At 36.6% G+C, this 25,734-nt stretch overlaps 2 protein-coding genes across 3 annotated transcripts in view; one reads left to right on the forward strand and one right to left on the reverse strand.

Moving 5' to 3' along the window:
* Positions 1-184: 184 nt before the first annotated feature.
* On the forward strand, positions 185-12,148 carry LOC112047758 (DNA-binding protein Ets97D). 2 transcript variants are annotated; one of them, XM_024084987.2, is made up of 11 exons: positions 185-520; positions 824-922; positions 1,588-1,709; positions 1,949-2,102; positions 2,907-3,054; positions 4,258-4,383; positions 5,317-5,390; positions 6,160-6,233; positions 7,047-7,188; positions 8,253-8,406; positions 9,549-12,148. In XM_024084987.2, the coding sequence occupies exons 1-11, from the start codon at positions 376-378 to the stop codon at positions 9,643-9,645; spliced, it is 1,335 nt and encodes a 444-aa protein (XP_023940755.1). In that variant the 5' UTR covers positions 185-375; the 3' UTR covers positions 9,646-12,148. The 2 variants fall into 2 exon arrangements, with proteins under 2 accessions (XP_023940755.1, XP_023940754.1); XM_024084986.2 differs by having other exon boundaries at positions 186-520; positions 6,157-6,233.
* Positions 12,149-12,775: 627 nt separating this feature from the next.
* Positions 12,776-25,734, reverse strand: part of LOC112047759 (fatty acid synthase) — a 30,284-nt gene continuing 17,325 nt past the window's right edge. The window contains exons 21-36 of the mRNA XM_052883253.1: positions 25,517-25,657; positions 25,333-25,445; positions 24,401-24,551; positions 23,112-23,283; positions 22,252-22,364; positions 20,384-20,548; positions 19,598-19,770; positions 18,337-18,486; positions 17,221-17,421; positions 17,041-17,140; positions 16,640-16,778; positions 15,620-15,770; positions 14,958-15,105; positions 13,934-14,110; positions 13,602-13,704; positions 12,776-13,520 (exon numbers count right to left, since the gene is read on the reverse strand). Of these exons, the coding sequence (XP_052739213.1) occupies positions 12,916-13,520; positions 13,602-13,704; positions 13,934-14,110; positions 14,958-15,105; positions 15,620-15,770; positions 16,640-16,778; positions 17,041-17,140; positions 17,221-17,421; positions 18,337-18,486; positions 19,598-19,770; positions 20,384-20,548; positions 22,252-22,364; positions 23,112-23,283; positions 24,401-24,551; positions 25,333-25,445; positions 25,517-25,657 (2,802 nt within the window). The 3' untranslated portion in view covers positions 12,776-12,915. The remainder of the gene's footprint in view (positions 13,521-13,601; positions 13,705-13,933; positions 14,111-14,957; positions 15,106-15,619; positions 15,771-16,639; positions 16,779-17,040; positions 17,141-17,220; positions 17,422-18,336; positions 18,487-19,597; positions 19,771-20,383; positions 20,549-22,251; positions 22,365-23,111; positions 23,284-24,400; positions 24,552-25,332; positions 25,446-25,516; positions 25,658-25,734) is intronic.

Below are 25,734 nucleotides of genomic sequence, written 5' to 3' on the forward strand. Positions count from 1 at the left end.
TTTTTGGATTTCCCGCCCAAAAATTGTTCGATCTCGATTATGGCCATAAATGTTGCTAAAAGTCGTGAGTTGATAAAACATGATTCAAAATCGTTTCGATTCGAGTCGGCACTGAATCGATGAATCCAAGAGACAACACTAAGAAAGGAAATGCTTATCAATTTTGAAACGTTTGACGTCAATTATTTATTGTCTATGATATCTCGTTTTGGCGCACGCGGAAGTGGCTTTGCTTGCATTTCCTTTTCCTAAAAAATTTCAAATAATATTCTAAAGTTTTTAAACAATATTTTCGGGCTTAAAATAAAAATACTTTCAATAGATCACCGACATTTTTAGAAGTCTTGTGCAGTGGGTGTTATATCACTGTCCCCAATGGAAGTGGCGGACTTAAATGATTTGCTTAATGTTAGAAGTATTAAAATGGAAACTGGCGATAGTACATTTGTTGACGCTGAATGCGCGGAAACTTCGGATCCGCTTTCGCTAATACCACAATATGTGACCGAATCCGATTTAGGTAAGGAATAAGATTTCTTGTTGAATATTAACATATTTTTGTAGTCAAGTATTTTATTTGCTCTGTTTTTCTCCTAAATTTCGTTGGTTAATTTTAAAAGGTACTTCTAAAATAATGCACGAAACTTTAAACTCACTTACTCATGACCTCTACTTTACCAACATTAAAGGTGTAGAAACTGTTGTACCTTTAAATGAAATGAAGTTTATAGATGACTTAGGTATGTATGATCTTGATCATTTTGCTCAAGGTTACTGTTTATGTATTAATTTTTATGTTACAGTTTATGTATTAATTTTCCAGGGTTGATGCAAACTGGCACTGAGATACTGGGTGCACCGCTTACTGTGTTTACTGATGCTCCGGACGATGATGATACCATGCAAAGCACTGATTCCAGCGGTAATAAGTTAAACCAACACTCTGTATTATAGTTTGTATTTCAATTGTTTTTTTTAATTGCTGGATCCTGATATACCAGTGATGGCCTCAAATATTATTTTACCAACTTCAAGGAACAGGGACTTAATGCTTGTGAGAATATATGTAGAGCTAAGAAATATATATTTTGACAAAACACATTGTATGTAACAGGAGGACAGAGGTCCTAGGTTTGGTTCCGCCGCTGAGCCGATTGATGTTTTCTTAATTGGTGCAGATCTGGCTGGTAGAGGGCTTTGGCCGTGGCTAGTTACCACCCTACTGGCAAAGACATACCACTAAGCAATTTAGTGTTCTGGTATGATGTCGTGTAGAAACCAAACAGGGTGTGGATTTTGATTCTCCTCCTAACAAGTTGCCCGGTTACATCTTCTATTGCATCATCACTTATTATCAGGTAAAATTGTAGTCAAGGGCTAACTTGTAAAGAATAAAAAAAAATAAACAGGAATATTGATCATCTTTAGAAATCCATGCCAAATTTGATATAAAAAACATTGATGAGTTGGACGAATAAATAGGGGAGGCTTGAACCTTTCCCTTGGCCCCGTCTTTCATTCATAATATGTTGTTAAAAGAAAAATTGCATACACACATAATTTCCAAGCTTTTTTTGAAATTTTCAGAAGAAGTAATAGTTCAACTGATGGACATAAGGACAAGGCTTTCCCGTCTCCGTGCCATGCTTGAGAGGAGGCTCAATACTGACTTATCAGAGTATACTTTCTGGCTTCAGGATGCTAAGATGGTAAATGATATACTAATTTTTTTTCAAGTAACAACAAGACAGCAATGCGCTAAGGAGAAATATTAACATGACACTGGCCTGTTTTGAGCAATCAAATGGTAGGGCTGGTGTTTTATAATTTTTTTTATATTATATTTCATATTTAATAAATATTAAAAAAAATAATAAATTAAGGTTTATAATAACAACTTCAAAGAGTTATAATAATGATAATATAGCTGTATCTAATGCTATTCTAGCTCGAAAACCATAAGACGTTGGTGGAGCAATGTATCCGAGGGTCTGGAGTGGTGCAGGTCAACATTCAGATCCGAGCGTCACAGAAGAAGATCAACATCATGGATGTGCTGAAGCCTGACGAGGAACTGCTCCAACTACCTCAGGAGGAAGAGCGTATGACTTTTTATTGAACTATGTACATATTGATGGAGTATGGTATTCATGGAGTTCTCGTTCCCATGGGAACACGGGGATAAAATATACCCTATATTACTCTGTGAAGATGTAGCTTTGTAATGGTGAAAGAATTTATTTTTAAGTACTTTTTGAGATCAAAGATTATAATATTAGTTTAGATTAGTTTTTTTAGTTGGTCATATGAATGTACACACACATATGCACTCCTCACAACAACATGACATTCACATATTTGCGTTCCACAAACAGACTATGGAAGCTATGTCGCAATGTTCGTTCCTATACTCCTCTGAAACGGCTTGACCAATTCTTACCCTAACATATTTTTCTATACTCACATACAAACGATTCGTAATAATACCTACATATCAATTTGAACTTTAATACCATACCATAAAGTTCAACTGTTAGTGAAAAAGTTCCAGGAAGGCATAACCATTGATTGACGTTAATGTAGGGGTCGGTAGGGGAAGAGTAGGATAGGGTTAAGTAGGGGTAGGGTAGGACATCTGTAGGGGTAGCTTGGGTAGGTAGGGGTAGGGTAGAGTAGGTGTAGGATGGGAGTAGGGTAGGGTAGGGTAGGTGTAGGGTGGGAGTAGAAGAGGTTAGGGGTAGGGAATGAGTCAAAGCTAAGCTGGACCGTGTCCGCTAGTTTTATAATAATATACTTGAAAAGAAACAATCTTAATGATTAATGACCTTGAAAAGCCCACCAACTTATGATCAACTGGTATAGATTAGGTATTTGACTTTGGTATAGCAAATTATTCTCAAAAACAGAAGTGGAAGAAATTCTGCCAGAGCCACAGGCAATAGAGGTGGATACGGTGCAAGATATTCCTCACGCGGCCGCCGTCAAATGGGTGGTGGACTCCAACTTCAGAAACGACAACAGCCGAGCCAGAATACCTGACGACCCTGCTCTGTGGTAAGAACCTGATACTCTAATCAACAAGTCATTGTAGCTGTCCACTGCTGCACTGACAAAGAAAAAATCTTAACACTATTGTATTGTTGTGTTATTTCAAACAAGGCCACAAATTGTTTACATCCAGTTCCATATAATTATTTCATGTCATCCCTCAAACTAGTGTAGGCTTGATCACTATCGACAGACGTCCTCTATAGAGTATAGGCCTTTTGCAGGGACTCCCAAATTCCTAAACACGCCACATCCAGCGACAATCATAATGTCAGTCTACTCTATACCAGGATCGACCAGCACAGCGCTTGCCACATTAAAAGATGTTGCGAAATTTCCCAAACGCCTTTTGCCGGGGAGGAGATATGAAGCTTAAACAACTAGTCTGTTTTAATGCTGCTGGTATGCATGGGTGAGATCATGATAATGCCTGGGATCGACAGCTCTCCAACGCATGGGTGCAACATCACCTAGTCGTACCTTTAGACGATATATTTCATAAAACATTACCCTTCTTTGGTGATGATCTATCTATGTTTCCGAGACTTAGTCGCTAACTATGAGCCTGATAAGAAAGTTCAAGAGTTTCACAATAACCGTGATAGCCCAGTGGATATGACCTCTGCCTCCGATTTCAGAGAGTGTGGGTTCGAATCCGTTCCGGGGCATGCACCTACAACTTTTCAGTTGTGTGCATTTTAAGAAATTAAATATCACGTGTCTCAAGCGGTGAAGGAAATCATCGTGAGGAAACCTGCACACCGGAGAATTTCTTAATTCTCTGCGTGTGTGAAGTCTGCCAATCCGCATTGGGCCAGCGAGGTGGACTATTGGCCTAACCCCTCTCATTCTGAGAGGAGACTCGAGCTCAGCAGTGAGCCGTATATGGGTTGATAACGAAGTTCGACAGTTTCAAGTCATCGTCATAGCTTCAGGGTGGGGAACAAAGTTTAATGAGCCGATTGACGTTAGGGACCCAAAGTGCTGGAATGGTGACATCGCACTAGAAAGTACAGTGTTGGTTGATGTCATACATAATATAGGCTTGGTGTCGTCAGTCCCCAAGCGAGTCGCAGGGATTCGCTGGATGCAGGTGGTTCAGGATCGTGATGTTTGGAAGTCCCTATCTAGTCCACCGATGTTCTGCAGTGGACGATGAAGACCTTTCTGTCGCAGTCGGGTAATTGAATCAAATGACCATTGGCACAGGTCGGTGCAGCACGTGAAGCTGTGGATCCAGTGGGCGGTGCGCCAGTTCAACCTCACCGGCATCAAGCTGTCCGACTGGAACATCAGCGGCGTGGAGCTCTGCGCCATCAACAACATCGACTTCAAGTGAGTCAACATTGGCAAAAACAGGTCAAAAATGACATATATCGTGAAGAGACATAGACAAAGGAGATGCTCCAAAATTGTATGGAGCCCAGGTCCAGTCATTGTACCCTAGCAGAAATAAAAGAAAATATATTTTTAACTATTTTTGATTATACAAATCTACGAATTTACTTTAATTCTTTCGAAATAATATTCATTACCAAGCAACACTATTAAGGGTAATGGCGGATTGATTACGTTTTCAATGCAGTTAATCGATTTGACTTTTGCTGTCGATTGTCGTGTCATAGTTGCTCTAAGGGCGCCATCTTGATATAACTCAAAATCTTGGTTTTTAATTTTATTTATTTCTTTTTATTTAGTTACATTTATTCACTTTAATAAATTTTAATAAGATCCTTGTATTTTTTAAAATTTAATGATACGGGGTACAAAAGTGGATCTGAAATGGACCATCTCCTTTCAACCAATAGCGGCGCAACTGGAAATACCGCTATCTCCTTCATTAAGTTGGGACGAAAAAGGTGGGACTCGCAATTGGGCGACATTTTCTCTATTTCTCTTCACGATATACCTACTTACTCGTATATTGTAGACCTTTGGCGCCTATCTAACCAGCATCATGTCAGATAAGGATAAGGTAGGTAAGTTAATAGCTAAAAAGTGTGTATTTAGAAAATCTAACGATTTGAGCGTCGAATCAAAACCTTTCTTTTTTGGCAACTTTTTTCATTTTTAATTTTATAACAAGGTTCTCCTGGCAATAACAAACAAAATAAAAAAAAAATAACGAAATTGATACCGTAGCATGGAGCCGTGGCCACTTATGTATTCTGTGCCGTGGCAAAGGAAATTAGGAATTCATTTTTATATTTATTTAAAAGATATATAAATAATACTATCTAATTTTCAAATATATTTTTTCCTCCACAGACAAAAAGTACCGTCAGATCCGGGAGATTTGTTTTGGACACATTTTGAACTGTTGCGAAAATGCAAATTCATAGGTTTGTATTAAAAATGAAAAATTAAATCTATATTGATATCTATAATAAGTATTACCTATAGGTATATCTTTTCTTCAAATCGATATAGAATTAAGAAAATTCTCTGGTATGCAGGTTTCCTCACGATGTTTTTCCTTCACCGTTTGAGACACGTGATATTTAATTTCTTAAAATGCACACAACTGGAAAGTTGGAAGCGCATGCTAGGGACCGGATTCGAACCCACACCCTCCGTAATCTGAGGCAGAGGTCATATCCACTGGGCTATCATGGCTCAAACCTTTAGCCTTCATATAATGATTAATGAGGTATGTTTGGCTTTCATTCAGTGGTGTGCACAACAAAGGCCTGCCATATAACGATGCAACGACTTGCGGTACGGACGGCTTCAGTGTGCTCGTGGCGTTCGAGTCGTCCACATCTCTTGTTGTGTAATTCTAGGGGTTACGTGGGATAGGCGGGGAGAGTGACTTGAGTGGAAAAGGGGAGTGTTTGTTAACAATCAAAGGTACCGTACTTTTAACCCTACACACAACGTTCACAAGAGCGTGACTTCACTCAAGGTCATTCTCTGCCATTCTAGGGTCTTATTTTATTTACAGTTTGATCTGTTAATTAAGTTGTCCTGACAAATGTTGTGAATCATAACCTTTGTTCCACATTAGTTTTCTTATTTTTGTAATCATTTCTGAGTCCGCTAAAATTTGATTTAAAAATCCGCTTTGAATATTGAATTGTAAGGACTAATAACTATAAAATATTTTAGCAGTAATACAAAGCGAAGAACCTGTCATGAAAGAGGAACTGGACTTGCCACAGTCTGCTATCAAAAAGAAGCCCAAAGTAAGTAGACTTATTGAAATTAATTATTTTTAGAGTTCCTGGTTCCGTACCGCAAAGGAGGCTTTAGAGGATAAAAATTAGCCATGATGGTCTATATTTTGTCTGTGACATGACGTCACGTAAACCCGAACATTCCCTAGTTTGACGTTTAGTCCTCTAATGACATCACATATCATCGTAACATTTTCAAAAAACAATTGTCACAAAAAATTTAAGAATCTAATGTAAAAGTAGCTTAATCATTCAATGTCACTTCACTTTCGATATTTCACTTTTGTTGTATATTAATTAATCTGTGGTTAACGGTGTAGGTTGACGATTTAGTTTTAATGTCAGTAATTTTTTTGAATTGTAATCTTATCGTTTACTGTTTGTTAACCCAAATAAATTAAAAAAAAAAAAATGTCACAAAATGGACGACAGCGTTTTTGACTTTTGAAAAAAAAATAATTTTTAAATTAAGTTTTCTAAGAAATCCTTAACATAAATAAATTAATATCGATGTACATCGGACGTTTATTCCATGTACTATACGAAATTAATATTGTTTATTAAATTTGGTATGAGTCGCTATTGGTGGAGGTACTTACTCAACAACGTGCAAGGTATCAGTGGCGTGCATAAGGCTGTTGATCAGGGTATGCACTAGTAAGACAATTTAACTAAACTGTGTAAATTTGCATTGGATAAGCATTAACAAAACACGTGCACGCCACTGCAAGGTATACTCTCTGACGTTCATTTGCCGCGCTGGAGTGAATCCAAAAATTCTCCCGTCAGCTCTCCTACTACAAATAAAATTGTCTTTTCCAGTTGATAATCCGCCAGTCGTCGGATGACGAAGGCGGTCAGTACTACACGTCGCGCAACGGCAACAACGGCCAGATACAACTTTGGCAGTTCCTGCTGGAACTGCTCACCAGCGCCGAGTACTTCGACGTCATCAGGTGGCATGGTGGGTTTCTGTCTTAACGTGTGTGTGTTTTAGGGTTCTGCACCTCGATTCGAAAAACGAAGCCCTTCTATATGATCACTTTGTTGTCCGACTGTTAAGTCACTTTATTTCGGGATTTCGTTGAGGTATTAAGTTGAAAATTAAACCGTGTACTCAAGTCTACGGTCCCTTGAAGTTGTGTACAATCTTTTAACCATCATAAACGCATATATTGACACTCTCAAGGGAATCATAACTACTTCCCGTTGACCTAGAACTATGAATTTGGCAAGTAACATCGTTATAGACCTCAAGTACTATGAAAAAAATCTCAAAACTGAAGAAGAATTTCAAATTGAAGCGACTAGTAGTAGGTATATCATATTAAAGGGCTTGATATGCTCAACGGAACCCTCGGTGGGTAAGTCCGACTCGCACTCGTCCTATTTTAAAAGAATATTTGCAAATTAATTCAAGGATTTGTAAAAAACTGAATTTTACGCGAATGAAGTTGCGGGCGTCCGCTAGTTTATGTCTGATGACCTGGCGGGTCTGTTGCAACATCCGTTCTAGCGGACGTCTAGTAACTATGATGTACCTCCCTGCCAAAGGAGATGGTCCAAAATTGTATGGAGCCCAGGATTAGTCATTGTACCCTGGTGGAAATAAAAGAAAATATATTTTTTAACTATTTTTGATTATACAAATCTACGAATTTACTTTAATTCTTTCGAAATAATATTCATTCTATCCCAAGAAATGCAACACTAATATGGGTAATATTAGCGGATTGATGACGTTTTCAATGCAATAATCGATTTGACGTTTGCTGTCAATTGTCATGTCATAGATGATTTATGGGCGCCATATTGATTTATTTCGAAAACTTGGGTTTTAATTTTATTTATTTCTTTTTATTTAGTTAGATTTATTCACTTATTTAAATTTTAATTAACTCCTTTTATTTTTTAAATTTTAATGATACGGGGTTTTAATTTCAACTTTGTGCGTCAATCGGTTTTTGAGATTTCATTTTTATATATTTAGATGGATTACGGATTTATGATACTCATACGATGATTTAGGCACAGACGGAGAGTTCAAACTTCTGGAACCGGAGAGAGTGGCCCGGTTGTGGGGAAAGAGGAAACACAAACCAGCGATGAACTATGAGAAGCTATCCAGGGCCCTCCGGTACTATTACGACGGGGACATGATATCCAAAGTTGCGGGAAAAAGGTATGTATGTCTACCGTGCTTGGTGTATTCTGTGGCGTAGGAGGGGCCCCGTATCAAAGTTAGTTGGGGTCCCAATAGACGAGCGCCAAATTCCGAAAATAGCTTGATTTTTTTCTCCAGGAAGCATCAAATTAAGTGTGATTGTGGTTTAAATTAGTGTGGTTAAAAAAACCCATCAGTTGATACCTTCAAACATCGACTTCATGAACACTATCTTTCTTTATCATCATAGATCGTTATATTATATGTATGTATATATGTGTTTATTTAGTTATTATTTATATATAGTATTGATATGTACTGTTATAATTTATATATTTATTTTAATTTATTTATTAGTGTTATTTTTAATGTATTTAATATTATTTACTTTTATTATTTATGTATTAAGTATAATATGTTTCCTCACTTTTTTTCTGTTTTACCTATCCATTTCTTTTGTTTAAAATCTCTCCCACTGCCAAGGGTCACTGGCAGAGATCTCTTATAGAGATAAGTGTTTCCTTGTCCACTGTTTTTCTTTTTACTTTTGTGTGTTACTAATATTGGTACAAAATAAATAAAAAAAATAAAAAATAAAAATAAATAATACTAATTTTTGCTTTCACAATTAAGGGGCCCCTGTAGCCCGGGAAGCTACGCCCCTGGGTATATTGTATTATGTGCTTGGTCTCTTGCATTGCGTGCTTGGTGTATTGTTTGATGTGCTTGGTGTCTTGCATTGCATACATATTTTTTTATTGTGTATTTAAAGAAATCAGATTACTTATGAAAGAAGCCTGTGTCTATACCCTGTGTCTGTGATTATAGTTTTTGTATACACCAGCCGAGAAAAAATAAATCTGCCAATAATCGTTAGAATTGAAAGAAAAAAGTTCATTTATCTATTCTAAAAATATAGTTTTTCTTGGACCTCTTTTTACATACATATTTGGTAAGATCTTGTTTATAACAGTTAATAACAAACAAAAGTTTTTATTTCGAGTTTCCCGTTTTCAACATATGTAATTATTTTATGTTGAAATTTTAGATCAACTGCAATTTTGTTGAAATTTTACAATGTTGAGTTCGCCTTAGTTTCTACGCGTTAGTGACATATCTAATAGTATAAATCTTTGCTTCACATACTTTTTTTATTTCAGGTTCGTATACAAATACGTGTGTGATCTGCGACAGTTGCTAGGCTACGGCGCGGGCGAGCTCGCGGAGTTGGTCAAAGAAGTCCACGACTCCATGTAGCTGTGATAACTACCTGTTTGTGTGAGCATCACACTTCTGTCTTTATGCGGTTGACGTTACCTTATTACCAATTTAAGGTCGTAGCATACGTTGCGTGTTTACGGGCGGGACGTTTTGGAAATATCGTTTTGTGCGAAAGTGACAGCGACGCGCGGACGGGACGGGACGGGACGACGAGATATGGAAATATCGTTTAATATTAATGTGACGTATTATTATTGGCGTATCTAGGATTATTTCCTAGGGTGGGCCCTTAAGGAGCCAGCTACTTACCGCTGAACAGAGTTGACACTCATTATAGTAGAGGAGCCGAAGAGGGGATTTTTGCAGTTACTCGAGCGCGGCAGATAAACATAAGGGACTATACCTTACACTTCGTCGAGTACCTCCACCGAGTATGAGCCCTTAATATTGGTGGGTACGTTTAGGGCAACCAAAAAAAAAACTAACTTTATAAAAACTCAATCAGCATATCAGATTAAGATAAGGTAAGTGAGTTGATAGCTAAAAACTGCACATTTCGAAAATCTGACGATTTGAGCGTAACGTAATGGAATGGGAGGGTTTCAAAGTTACAAAATTAAACCCTTATATTTTAGTGCTCAAGGTACGAGTGCGATTATTTTTTTACTTATTTTTAAGGAAATAATCTCCTAATTAATCGCAAAAATTTTCTTACAATTTCAGTAAGCCAAAGTAATAAAAATTGTTTTTAAAGTCTGTAGTTTTTTTTTCCACCGCTAAAAGCGGAAAAAGTAAATAACCATTTATTCTTCCTATAATTTAATCTACCAAATGTAATCGGTCTCAATGACGCTCGAGTAACTGCAAATTTAGCATCCCGGGCTCCCCTACTATTATAGAAATGTCGTTTACAATGTCTGTGGACGCTGGCCTCTGAAACGGGTCGACTGATTTTATTGACTATTCTTTGTATATTTTGTATTTTGGCGTCCATCATAGAATTTTAAATCGATAGCCTAGTTCTAGAGTGGTTACTGGACCATTCTAGCCCACCCGCTATATACGCCTATGCGTGTTATGCGACACTACGTCCCGTTGACGTCCCGTCTACGCCCTAAGTCCGCCGTGCAGTGATGTAATGATGTTAGGGCCGGTGCACACCTAGCGGGCGTATGAGCTCAATGAAACACACGTTAGGCATGTAAGTGGTGATCTTGGCAGTTTATCATCATGTTCACTGCGCAGCCATACCCTTCATTTTTAGGGAACCACAAGTTTGGCGAGAGTTAGCCTTCATTCGCACGAGAGTTTTTTTAACGGACGTTAAAAAAGCGTTCAAATTTAAACAAACGAACGCATTCCCTAGTATATGTTCACGCGTCAACGTTTTAAAAACAGCTTTTTTTATAGAGCTGCGTTGCATTTTCAGTTTTGAGTAATCGTGGTGTTGGAAATAGACCTATATTTCTAATACCACACAACGTTATTTTCTACTTCATACCATACTCTACGCTCGCAAACGCTGGGTTTTAACGCATCGCTTTTTTAACTCTCGTGCGAATGAGGCCTTATAGGTGTATTCAGTGGCGTGAATTTCATAGTAGCGAAAATGCATTGCCTACCCTGATGACTCAGTGTCTGTGTTGTAAAAACAATTTCCATTTATTACAATTTATATGTATCTATAGTGTTACTACCCTAGTTAAAAACCTTGTGCGCGCCACTGGTTGTATATAAATATAGTAACTATACTAAAGCCACACTCGAGGTGTAATAAACACATTTATAATGAAGGTAGAAAAGAAATGTCATTTCATACCTAATTTAATTTCAATTATGTACTCACTTATTGTATTTTTTTTTATAAAATTTTACTCAAAATATATTAACTATATTTATTTGTTATAGGCTTAATCAAAGGAGATGGTCCAAAATTGTATAAAGCCCAGGATCAGTCATTGTACCCTGGCGGAAATAAAAGAAAATATTTTTTTCAACTATTTTTGATTATACAAATCTACGGATTCACTTTAATTCTTTCGAAATAATTTTCATTATCTCCCAAGAAATGCAACAATATATATTAAGGGTAGTAATACCGGATTGATGACGTTTTCAATGCAGTAATCGATTTGACGTTTGCTGTCAACTGTCACGTCATAGTTGCTTTATGGGCGCCATCTTGATTTATCTCAAAAACTTTATTTATTTCTTTTTATTTAATTACATTCACTTTAATAAATTTTAATAGGATCCTTGTATTTTTGAAATTTTAAAGGTACGGGGTACAAGAGTGGACCAAAAATGGACCATCTCCTTTATTGTTATTAATTTAGGATCAAGGCAATTTAATTTATTAGGTTTATTAAGTAATTTAGTATATTAATTTTTAATTTGTTTGTTGATAAACATTGCACAGAGAGTTTGGCTTTAGCATAGTAATAATACTAATACTAATACTAAGTATCTACGCCATATTCTATTTAAGCTCTAAAGATGTATGATGTTATGTACAAAATAAAGTCTATGTATGGTTTTATTTATATTGTTTTGTTTCATGTATCCCAAGTCATCTAGATGTTGATAGGTTATTACTATTCCATGTTTACGAGCAGTTCTTTGCCATATCGATACCAGATGCTACTATAGTCTGGCAAGTTCGTTGAAGACACTCTAATGATATGCGGGCGACGGGGGGAAAGACTGCGCGGGTATGAAATCGTGCGTGCGGGGAAGCGAGGTGCGTCAGTCGTTGGTTTTTCATTCATCGCTACACGCCCCCCGGCCCGCTCCCGCATCGGGAGTGTTACGAACGAAGTTGCCAATAATTTTAGACTCAGTAGTTTCGAAAATAAGGGAGAAAATAATTAGTTTTTAGAAGTCATTAGACTACTTAAAACTACATTGAATTTCAGGTGTTTTATTGGACTTTTTTAGGTACTTCTATTCGATTTTTATTTTTTTTTGACGTTGTATCAGAGAATTATAGAATTCTTGGGCTACCAAGTCCATTTGTTATCATTCTACGTCAATGGGTACGAGTATGTAGTGATATAGTCGGATGCAAACATTACGTTGAAGGGCACTACGTTTAATTTGGTATTAAGAAAGAAAGAAAGAATTGTGTTAAGCTTTTTTTAAACATTAACAAATAAAAAAAAACATGCTCAATCAATATCCCTGTATATTTTTTCATTATTTTCAATAATAACCTAAATATATAAACATTGTATAGTCGGATGCAAACTTTATGACGTATTAACGATACGTCATAAACTTTGCATAGTACTGTACGGAATTTTAAATTCAATTAGTTGTGTTAACAGAAGTACTTAACGAATCAACAAACATAGGATAAGTTTCGCACAAATTTTTCTTGTCGAATTCTTCTAGAATTTCTTTGTCCAAATGACGGTTCACAATGGCGGCGCAGCGAATGTCTTGAGTTGCATGCGCTAGAGGTACTTGCAACTGGTACTCGACAATGTCTTGTTGCGAGTGACCTTGTAAAGGCGAGGTGTTGACATTATTAGATTCAGATGACCAAGGCCGAATTGAAATGAGGAGGGAGCGAAGTGGACGTGGTTCTAAATGATAACGCCTCACTTGTCTTATTCTTTCGTATCCCGCTTTAATATATTCTTGCGCGTACTGAATAGAATGATTGATACGCCCCAGCAGTTTCTGTCCACAAAACGACACTTTCTCATTCCAAGTAGAGATGTTATTTAGCTCATTTTCCAGATCCTCTGCTGGTAATCCTTCATTGTCGTTAACGAATAACTGGAACATGTGATTGGCTAAAGCTACCTGCAGTGATTCTTCTGTTTTGAATTTAGATAGACTTTTGTCAAACATATCGAGAACTTCTTTCGGTGCACCGCCGATGCAATATATTGTGCCAGTTAATCCTGTAAATGAAATATTCCATTTTTACCGATTACCTTAAAAACATTACTAATTTTCTCAAGCAGTTAGGTATTTTAACTTACCACTATCTTCGAGAATCGCTGCCATTTCTAAGGCTACCAAAACTCCGCTTTCATATCCGAGAAGATAAAAGTTTTTCTTTAATTTAGTCTTTTTCAAAAGAATCTAGAAGAAAAGGGAAACTACAATAAGAACAACAAATAACTGATGATAATGAACTATAACTAGTATAGTAACTGTGTATACTACTATCGGATGCTCGCGACTTCGTCCGCCCTTAGACCTCCTTTATCCTTTCTTTCCGAAGCCAAAATTTCATCTTTGTTCGTCAAGCGATGTTTGATATTTCGTGACGTGTGTATAATTTTATAGATTTATTATTTAAGGTACTAACCTCTGCGTATCTTTTTGCTATTTCTTGTATACTCTCGTGAGGCTTATCAATATTTGGCTGTAACACTAGTGCAGGTAACTTCAGCCTCTCGCATAGTTCACGGAATCGCAAGTGTAGCCCTTCTACTCCTGGTACTATGCACAGGTATTTTTTGCCTACGTCAAATTCATCAGCTCTCTGAAACATTTCATATAGTTTTATACCTTAGTAATTTCGAGAAATTTTACGGTACTTATTACTACAACATCTATATATATAAGTCTGTTGACAAATTGGTCAAAGATTCTAGAGCCAAATTGACACGACACTATCGAAGATAGCCCGAACGTCCGCCTATACCTACGAGATTAGTATGGGTCTCAAACAACAAGACACCAGGAGACGATGGAATCACAGTAGAACTCCTGAAAACGGATGAAAAACCAACAATTAAATTTATTCACCTATTGTTCAATTTTGGCACACGAGCATGATAGTTTTGTTCTACAAAAAAAAATGATATGACCTTGCTGAAGACAGAATTCGCCATCATGACCATGACCCATAAATGGCCCATCCGCCGTCTCGCTGTTAAATCACGTCTACATCTTTAAGTTGTTTTTGAGAGACATCTCGAATTGTTTCGCTCGTAGGTTTAACGACTTCCAGCCATCCGAATGAGACGGTTTCCGAAACGGCTTTATTACCGTAGACCACAAATCCATACGCTGCTACAGGTTATACAGAAGAATAAAGAGTATAAACAGCCGCTTTGCTTAGCATTTGTGGACTGTAAGAAAGCCTTCGATTCGATGGAAATTTGGGCTGTGCTGTGGTCTTTGCAGGCATATGCCAGGTCAACTACTGGTAGGTACATCCAAGTGTTGAAGTGTTTGTATGAAAGCGCCACTATGTCAGTCCGTATACAGTAGTTAGTTGGACTGACAACATCAAGCGGATTGCATGGAGACGCTGTTATGCTAGCGGTAATGTTTTCACTTAGAAATATAATTATTTACTTTTCTATGATCCAAGAATTGCTTACCGTGGCCGAGTTTGTACTGAGTGTTGGTAAAAATACCATTTCTGTTGTAGCTAGGAGTTCATCCTGATCAATGTGGGACAAGATAGTTTTCAAATTTTCAGTTTCAGTAAGTACTTCTTTTTTTTCATTACCTGCTAACTCCCATATCCTGCAAGATGATTCAGGTCCATATTAAAATTTTAACACGTCAGTTGTACGTTATGTTATTTCAACGTTTATTTCGTTGAAATAACCAGATTGTTGACGCCGCGAACTTAACTTACCTTTACCTTTGCCGCGGTAGTGGACGATAAAATTATGCTGTACATTGAAGTGCATAGTGCTAGAAGCGGATTGCGGTGGCCTGCAGACGGGTGAATACATAGAACACACAATTCTCGACCTACACTAGACACACTACACATTCATATCGCCCGTCAGCTGGGGTCAACCAACCCATGTCAACTCGCGACAAATATTCATTGCCTATCTAACCAATTCTTTAAAGGCTTTCGTTTCGCGGTGTAGCGCCGTATTACGAATGCACGGCTGCCAACTCGGATCAGTTGATTGGCCCTTGATCCATTCGCGTGGAAGCCGGAGGTATGCCCACACAGACATTATATAACTACGACTTATTTATACACGTATAGGCATAATAAAGTTTGCTACATGATACTTACATATTTACAGTTAACGATGGTATATTGCTTGCGTCGAATAAAATATTATAAACATCTCGTAAATAAGCTCTAATAATTTGACATTTCGATAGATCCATTCCCAGTTCTTCAAGTGTTACATCTTGTATCGTGCCATCAAGTATTGGAAAATCTAATCAACAATTTTACAAATATGTTAAGATCTCATCTAAGAAAGTATTTATTGTACCTAGTAGGTACAATACAATTTTCTTCAAAAACACAAAAAGGGTGCGATGTTATTTTTCGCTTTTCAATGTAAAACATTTTTGCATTTTTTAAACCTGTTAATTAATTATTATTTATTAGTCCAGAACATCTAAGATCGTTGTTTCGTTCACGTAGGTGCCTTTTTGGGCTATTATAAACCAATATTGCAATTAGGTAGGTACTAGGTATAGATATTTAAAATAATTCTCATATGTTTTGACGGCCTCCGTGGCGCAGTGGTATGCGCGGCGGATTTACAAAACGGAGGGCCTGGGTTCGATCCCCGGCTGGGCAGATTGAGATTTTCTTAATTTGTCCAGGTCTGGCTGGTGGGAGGCTTCGGCCGTGGCTAGTTACCACCCTACCGGCAAAGACGTACCGCCAAGCGATTTAGCGTTCCTGTACGATGCCGTGTAGAAACCGAAAGGGGTGTGGATTTTCATCCTCCTCCTAACAAGTTAGCCCGCTTCCATCTTAGACTGCATCATCACTTACCATCAGGTGAGATTGTAGTCAAGGGCTAACTTGTAAAGAATAAAAAAAAAAGAAATGTATCTTCGAAGTTCAATATCGAATGCCAATTAAAATAAAATTTGATTTTAAAACCTTTGAGATTATTTGGATTTTCTTTCATGAAAATGTTATTGGGAGTATGATTAGCTTCTAGTGCTTCGTAAAGCTTCGATTTGATATTGACAGTTAACAGCGGTGGTGGATCCAGCTCTTTATTATTCTTATCATATTTTAGAGGTGAGTAAAATTAATGAAAGTTACAAAAGATAAATATGTTACCAGCTAAGTTTGCCAACTGTTGTACCAAGTCGTCAAAAGATTTTTGTTTACGCGTAGCTATAATGGGTTCTTTGTAACATATAGCCTTCTCTATATCATCGATAGCATGGTTGATTGAAGAAAGTTTATTATTTTCAACCTGTAATAAATACGTTTATGTAATTAACACGTTCGCTGCGGCACTGATTTTTGTGTACTTTTTTCTGCGATACGAGGTTTTTTGACCTCATACTAGAACTTTATGTGGTCCGTTACGAGGTCCATCGATCTCCTAACTCTTGAAGATGCTAGCGCATTCGACGACGAGGTCAATTGACCTCGTGCGTCTAGTGTCGCTGCGCGAATGTGTTAAGAAATTATAGATAAACGATTATGTAAATTATTTTTCAAGATTTTCTTACATTTTTTAATGACGGTAACTTGATGGTTATAAGTCGATCATGTGGTTCCGTTAGTTGTAATTTACTGATATGTTCTCGGGCATCAACTATAACGAAATACCTGAAACAGTACACAACAAGCATATTAGCGTTTATAAATTGTAAATTCACACCATTTTTTACGTAACTTCGCATATTTACTTTATGGGCCAATTGAATTTTCGTGTAACTAGAGTCAACTGTTCCATGAATTTGGTATTGTTTTGAATTTGCTCAGCTGAATTTAGAATGCAATATATTCCTTCAACGTTTTCGGATGTCTCGCCGTTTAGTAAATTTACAACGTTTTCATCCCATTTTCCATATGACACTGCACATTCAACACCTAGATCTTCCCAGGACCTGAAAATACAATGTTAAGATTTGTAGTTAAAATGATAGGCTACTCGCCTGCTGTACAAAACTAAGAAGATTTTTTGCATAGAGGCAGTTTATATGCCTAGAAACTCTAATCACATTTTTATTATAATAATATTATAATAATCTCGTAATTGTAATATTTTTATAAAACAAAATTGTATTTTTATCACGTCACCGCAAACGCCAATCATAAACTGGAACGTCATTCGCTACAAAGCATCGGTTTGTGATTGGCGCTTGCGGTGACGTGATATAATCACATCACTGCAAACGCCAATCACGCTGTTATCAATATGAATGACGTCACTTGTGTTGTGTTTCGGCGGCAAAAATTTTTTCCTAGATATTTTTTCATTTATTTAAAATTTTTTACCGGTTATTATTGAAGGTACAAAATAAAATATAGCTTAAAATACTTCCATAATTCAGTTTAAACACTGTTTACAAAAGATGCTAGTAGCCTATTGCATGTTGCTTAATAATAATTATAAAAACACCATTTTATTACACAAAAAAAAAAATATTACAAAACACATTAAGTGGAAAAACAAGTAATAGAAATGGTGTAACTTAATACTTACGAGTATTAGTTACCTGACTTTAAACAAAAGACTATTTGACTTTTTAGAGCAACGTAGCTAGTATGAATCTTCAACATTTTATTTCATCAAAAAAAAAATACAAAAATAATTAAGTGGGAAAAAAACAAGCAATAGGTGTGATGTAATTTAATACGAGTATTAGCTACCTGAGTTTAAACAGTAGACTATTTGACTTTTTAGAGAAACGAAGTATTAATCTTCTACACTTTATTACACCAAAAAAAAATTACAAACACAAATTAAGTGGGAAAAACAAGCAATAGGTGTGGTGTAATTTAATACGAGTATTAGCTACCTGACTTTAAACAGTAGACTATTTGACTTTTTAGAGCAACGAAGTATTAATCTTTTAGCTCCTCGTTTTATTAATCTGTCGGCTAATTGTATTCCCAAAACAGTGTCCTCTGATAGTAGTATTTGGATTCGATCAGATGAGCAGCTTATTCTGAAAGGGAATTATGATAGACATCATCAAATAATATTATTGTAGGCTCATTAAAATAAAAAAATCGCACTTCCGCATCTATTTATAACTAGCGGCCGACCACGACTTCGTCCACGTGAAATTCTGTTTTTTACAAATCCCTTGGGAACCATGGATTTTTGCGGGATGAAAAGTAGTCTATGTATTAATCCAGAGTAAAATCTATTTCCATTCAAACTTTCAGCCAAATTGGTTGAGTAGTTGCAGCGTTAAAGAGTAACAAACATCCATACAAACTTTCGCGTTTATAATATTAGTAGGATACATAGTCTGCTGTGAAAAAAATATATTTAGGTATATTTATTTATCCCTTTTTGTTTTAAACATTTTTTTAGTTTTACAAAGAAATATCAGAAAACATGCATAAAAATGAATTTTATTAAAATCTTTCGGTTTTTCTTAACTATAAAAATTTTAAACTTATAAAATTCAGTAATGTTTTGACACTATCATTCAAAGCAACCAAAATTTTGCCGTGCAAATTAGAAACGTGGATGCAAAAAGGAATATACATAATATTAAAGTATGAGTTGCCTGGATACAACGTAAGGGTGCCAGCGTTTGTGGTGTACACACTCTCTAAATCTGGTTAAAAACCGACAGGCAAGCAAAATTGCGAAATTAGCTTCAGCAAAGATCCTTCTAAGGCGATGATCTATTGAATCTAATAAATCGAGCTAGTATTCAGCAGAGCCATTTCAAAGATGACCAGAGTTTGAACCTGAGTCTGGTAAAGAGCTAGAAGTTCTTTGAATTTTTAGTATTTTTGGCTACTATTTTGGCTTTGCACGCGATGATCGATGTGACGTTGTTTCAAATATAAATAATCTTTTTAACATGAAAATGGAACCGACACCAAAGACGTATTTCAATTATTTTGATTTTAACATAAATTACTCAATCGGAAAATAAAAATGAAATGGGACCAATCTGGAAGTATACTTTACGAAACAAAAAAGAATTTTTAAAATTGTAATAAATGACGAAGTTATGAGGTAACAATAAATTTAAAAAAACATGAGTTGAATTGAGAACCTCCTTCTTTTTTTTAAGGTGGAAAAGTGCATTTTACCTGTGCTGAACGTAGGGTATATCCTCTTCTAAATTAAGTAGCACTCTGCCAATATGTCTGCTGCTCGCTTGAAGCCGCAGCGCTCGTTGAGCATTCTTCGCCGCATACACCACATGAGAGAGCGGTCGCACGTAACCGCGGGCGATTCCTTCGCTCACCATTAATTGTAATTTCTGGTTTCATGAAAAAAAAATATCAGTCAAGGGAGAACTACCGATACATTGCAGGGCCCAGATTTGATGAATGAACCGTAGCAATGTCTAAATTAGTGTCATTTATTAAATAATATTGTCAGTTTTAAACTCGTTTAATAACAGTTTGATTAACAGTTGTTATTCAAAAGTAGGTTCAACATTATAAAATGCACGATTTCAAAAAAAACACACATATTAATATAAATATAGGATTTTTCATAATTTTTTTCCTCGGGACAAAAATGTAAATTAAATTTCACGTGTACTTGACTCTTCTGCCGACGTTATTATTACTTAAAACTACTCTCTGCACTACCCTCTCCAGCTACTGAGCCAGCCGAGTTCCAGGAACAGCTCAATTCCGAAATATTTATTGTTTTAAGCAAGCCGGGTATGAGGCAACCCTCACTCACACAATCTCTCATGGAATACAATTTTGAATTTTGCCTTAAGACCGCCCTTCATTGGATCAGTGGAGTGCGTTTAAGCTGCTTTCATCTTATGTAAGACGAGAGCGTTCTGCGGGTCACTGACCGATGTTGACAAAGATGAAATAAGATTTTAATGAAATAGTTTCGTTGCAAGTACTTACTCTCAAATCTTCTACATTTTTAGCCTCAAATAATGAGGAAAACTGCAACATACTGTAACTGATAAATTCAGATAAATGATACATTTGAAATATATAATTGTCATCGTCCAGTATAAGCGAAGTGTCCACAACGCATCCACTGATTTTACAACTCCTTATTGAACTCTGTAAATAGATGAAATTCTGAGTTAACTTTTTGATTTGGTATGTAAACTCATAACCACAAGTCAAAACTCACTTCAGTTTGGACTTGTGGTTATGAGTTACTAATTGATGTAGAATGAGAGAAATTATTATATTATTAGGAAAAGTCAGAAATGGATTAAAGAAGATAAGAAAAACCAATGTTAGAACAAAAAGTTCACATTCACGATATGTGTCAGGACAATTTAATTAACAAGTCAAACTGTAACCAAAATACAACGGAGTTTACTGATCAAGACAAAGAGAGATTCTGCTTGCCTAGCCCAGAGTAATCCTAGAAGGATTACTCCACGAGAGATGTTGAATCAATCGCCACCGGAACACTTTATTTGCGACACAACAAAACACTCGCGACGTTTGACTCACTTTTAAAATGACCCGTTTCATTTTGGTTACTGTTTACTTTATGTGAGTAATGCGTTCTTTATCCCACTTCTGGTTTTAGGAAAATTCAGAAATGAATTAAAAAAGATAAGAAAAACCAATGTTAAAACAAATTCAAACAAAGTCAAATTATAACCAAAATACAACGGAGTTTACTGATCAAGATAAAGAGAGATTCTCCCTGCCTAGCCCAGAGTTATCCTAGAAGGATTACCTACTCCACGAGAGATGTTTACACGTTTAAAATAACCACCACGTTTTATTTTGATTACTGTTTACTTTATGTCCGTAATGCGTTCTTTATACCATTTCTGAGTTTACCTAAAGCTGTATAAAAAAAATATCACTGTAGTATAAAAGGTTACCGTTACTGACAGATCTAGAGTATCTTATTTTCACATAGATGAAAAGACTTGCTTTGTGACACATGGGCAGGTCACCAGGAGAGAAGCATTAACAAAAGTGTCAGACACATTACATTGACCAAAACTTTCGTCAGATACTTTAAAGTCCACTAAAAATAATCCTTACTGTAGTTGATGCTGTTTTGATGATTCGTAAGCTGTTTAAATGAACTTTAGAGGAGATGTTTCTGTATGTTTTTGTTTTTTTTTATACTTATGATGAGATGGTGCTCCTGAGGTGGTTTCATTGTCATCATGTTACGATCTGATGATGGTACTCTGGAGTCGGTCGGTCCAGGCGTCTTCGAGTAATCGCACCACCTTTTTTTTGAAGTTCATTTAAAACAGCTTACGACGGACAGCATCAACTGCCGTAAGGATTATTTTCAATGCCGGTTTTATATACTCAGAGGCACAATTATCCGCCCACTTTAATATACATACTTACGTCATATTGAAGATAGCGGATATTTACGCCTCTGAGTATTTATAAACAAATCAGTGGTGCGATTTTAAGCTAAGTATCACTTTTCTTTAGTTACCTTTCTCCTCTGGTACCTGCCTGGGTGTCAAAGAGCAAGTCTCCACAAACACGCAGTAGCACTAACCTAAGGTTTCATCTTTATGAAAATAAGCCGTGCCGGAATGAACTGGGATCTGAGTCTAATCTATCAACACAGCTCAAATCATTAAACAGATTTGCTAAAAAAAAAGCACGTCGATAGTTATTATGACGTAGGTTTTTGCTACAAAATTTTCTACAGAAGGAGAATTCCTGGATAGTAAAATCTCAAATTCACGCGGATGAAGTCACGAGCATCATCAATAACAATATACTCGTACTTCACAAAAAAATAAAATGGTTTAAGGACTTACGTCTCTTAGATCTCCTTTTAAAGGTGTTATAACAATGTCACAACCTTCTCCATTCGTACCATTAATAACCATATCTCTGAAACTGTTGTCACGAGAAGAACCAATTTGTTCCTCTAAAAAAAATAAGGATATTTTAATACATAATACGTTACTGTCCAAACAAAACAACACACCAAACTGACAAAGGAGAGGTTATGGCACATAGTTTGAAAAGGTAATCGGAAACCCTTGTATTGGTCAACCCCCGCACTAGATAGAACCGTTGTATTGGTCGACACCCCTACTAGATAGACCGAGGACATCGAGGATATGAAGCGGGTTGCAGATAGCCGCTACCGGCTACATATCCCCGATTCTGGCGGCCCGAGACCGTGGTGTTTAGAAGTCTTTACAAGAGGCCTTTGTCCAGTAGTGGAAATCCATTCCATCGGCTGATAATATTGGATGTTGATGACGTTAGTTAAGACAGAGCGACTCAGACATGTGTACCTATCTAGTACCTACTGATATCATCATCATCATATCAGCCGATGGACGTCCACTGCAGGACATAGGCCTGTTGTAGAGATCTCCAAACATCACGATACTGAGCCGCCTGCATCCAGCAAATCCCTGCGACTCGCTTGATGTCGTCAGTCCACCTGGTGGAGTCGACCAACATTGCGCTTTGTAGTGCGGGATCGCCATTCCAGCACCTTGGGACCCCAACGTCCATCGGCTCTTCGAACTATGTGCCCCGCCCATTGCCACTTTAGCTTCGCGACCCGTTGAGCTCGGTGACTCAACTCCGAGCTTTCTTATGAGGCCCATAGTTAGCGACCAAGTCTCGGAACCATAGGACTGATATAGACTGACTTTACCTTTAAGTTCTGGAAACAATTTGAGCAAAAACTTTTTTTTCCTAATATCGCTGACTGTAGTATAAACATCACAGTCGTGTGCGAGTGCAATAGATATGATCGCTTGACCCAAAGCTCCTGCGCCTCCATGCACGAGAATACTGTTGCCACGGTAGAACCTCGCCTTGAAGCACTGCAAATAGAAACATTTACATATACAGTATTTGAACAGTATTTCGACAGCCGCGTGGCGCAGTGTGTCGTAAGTCGTGACTTATTGTGTGCTTCCTGCATCTACGGCCGACTCCCACAACTGGAAAATATTTGTCTTTATTTTTTTTATTCTTTACAAGTTAGCCCTTGACTACAATCTCACCTGATGGTACGTCTTTGCTGGAAGGGTGGTAAATAGCCACGGCCAAAGCCTCCCACCAGCCAGACCTGGACCAATTAAGAAAATCTCAATCGGCCCAGCCGGGGATCGAACCCAGGACCTCCGTCTTGTAAATCCACCGCGCATACCACTGCGCCACGGAGGCCGTCAACATAACTTTGGTTTTGGTTTGGTTGGCTCGGAAGTATTTCCCATAACTTTGGTTATATTCATTAAGGAAAATTAATTAAATATGTCCACGGAACGTGTCACTTTTACTGTGAACGTGTGTTCTAAAATTAATATTTTCGGAGTAAATAATATTTCTTTTGTAAATAGATCTTAAAATGTGTCCCATATACGCATCCTTGTATTAATGACGTAGCGAAACTTATTCACTGATAAATATAACGAAGTAGCTAGCTAGCTAACTAGTGAAGTGCCGAGTGCTAGTTATGCAGTTCAACTCCTACAAGTGGACTCGTCAACACCTTGAAGTTATGGGAAGTACTCCCGAGCACCCTGTATACGTATTTATATGCAGCATATATATCAACTATCTTAACCGTACTGTATATTTATTCAAAATCAAAAAATCAAAACCAAAAATCATTTATTTCAAGTAGGCTCATTTTACTAGCAATTTTGACACGTCAGTTGAGTATTTGTAAAGATTCTACCACCGGTATTATTATTTTAATTGGCATAATTGTGTTTAACTGATTGCCAATTGACCAGCGGTTACATTTTAGAATTCAAGAATTGCTTTATTAATTATTCACATTACTTAATATGTGACGTAAGTTAATTGTTTTTACATTCTCTCTTTGTTTTGTCACTAAATGGGTAAAGTGTTTTGGTAGTCAAATTCTGGTATACAAAAGGTATTTATCCATTTGAATTTTAAATAAATAAACATAAATAAATGTCTAATTACCAGACAATAGAACGCCAGGCAGTAGGCTAGAGGAACAGTAGCTGCTTCCTCTAAAGTCCAATGTTCAGGTACAGGCCACAACAGTTCAGGTTTTGCTTGGATGTGTGTGCTAATTGATTCACCCTGCACGATACCCATCACGCGCTCATTTCTGAAAAAGAAATTGTATTTATTTTATATTAATATATATATTATATTAATCGTTTCATTAAAATAAATTATGTATGGGTACTTATTAGTTTCATCAGTCCATCCAAATCCAATCAATTCAATTTTAACGGACAATCGTATACTTCTTCTATACTATTATACTATCGATACTAATAGGGGGTAATCTTTGGATCTACTCAACCGATTTTAAAAATTATTTTACAAATAGAAAGCCACATTATTTGTGAGTGTCTTATGCTATATTCTACTCCCGTATTCATTCGGGGCGTCTGCTGGTACCTATACTATAAGAAAATAATTACAAAACATCACCTGTATGTGTACCACTACCTAAACACTTTCTTGCAACTTAATTTTAAAATCTATCTACTTAAAATTAATATCCATCTAGGTACCTACTTAAAATTTAAATCTATTTACTTAAAATTATTATCCTTCCTACTTAAAATTTAAATCTAGCTACTTAAAATGAATATCCATCTAGGTAGATACTAAGATTTAAATTTATCTACTTAAAATTAAAATCTATCTACTTTAAATTAATATGTATCTACTTTATTATATGTAGGTATTTATTATGTATTAGTATAGTTTTGGATCGTGCCGCTATGCAAGAACCAGCACATGACTAAGGGCCCCGTATGGGTTCGAAACTAGTCGGGCATACTCCGACCTAATATCACGTGAGTTTTAGCCGTGTTTCATAATCAATTAATATGAATAACACTCACGATAGTTTAAATTCTAAAATACTTTATTACCTTTTAGTAACACCACTGAAGTCATATTCGATCAGTTTCTTACTATGCTTGCTTTCTTTTGCCACTCCGTATACTTTCTTTACGTAAACATCGTTGAAGCCCGCATAATGAACCTAAAATTAAATGTTAGACACATAAGGCAAAGAAACAAAACATCGGTTTAATTCGATGGTCATATACATACTTTCACTGGAATCCCTTGATGATTAGATTTTGCCACTTCTATCCATTGCGTCGAGTTCATATCAGTCACTTCTAGCGCTATTTTACTATCTTTCGATATTTGTTCCCGAATTGGTACGAAAGATTCTCCCTCTCGATTATTCTAAAATATAAGACATATACTTATCAAATCATCATTTATTAGGTACATCCAAAGATTTAAGAGTCGGTATAGAGGTC

This window comes from Bicyclus anynana, chromosome 8 (genome assembly GCF_947172395.1).
Source record: "Bicyclus anynana chromosome 8, ilBicAnyn1.1, whole genome shotgun sequence".
Classification (NCBI taxonomy): Eukaryota; Metazoa; Arthropoda; class Insecta; order Lepidoptera; family Nymphalidae; genus Bicyclus; species Bicyclus anynana.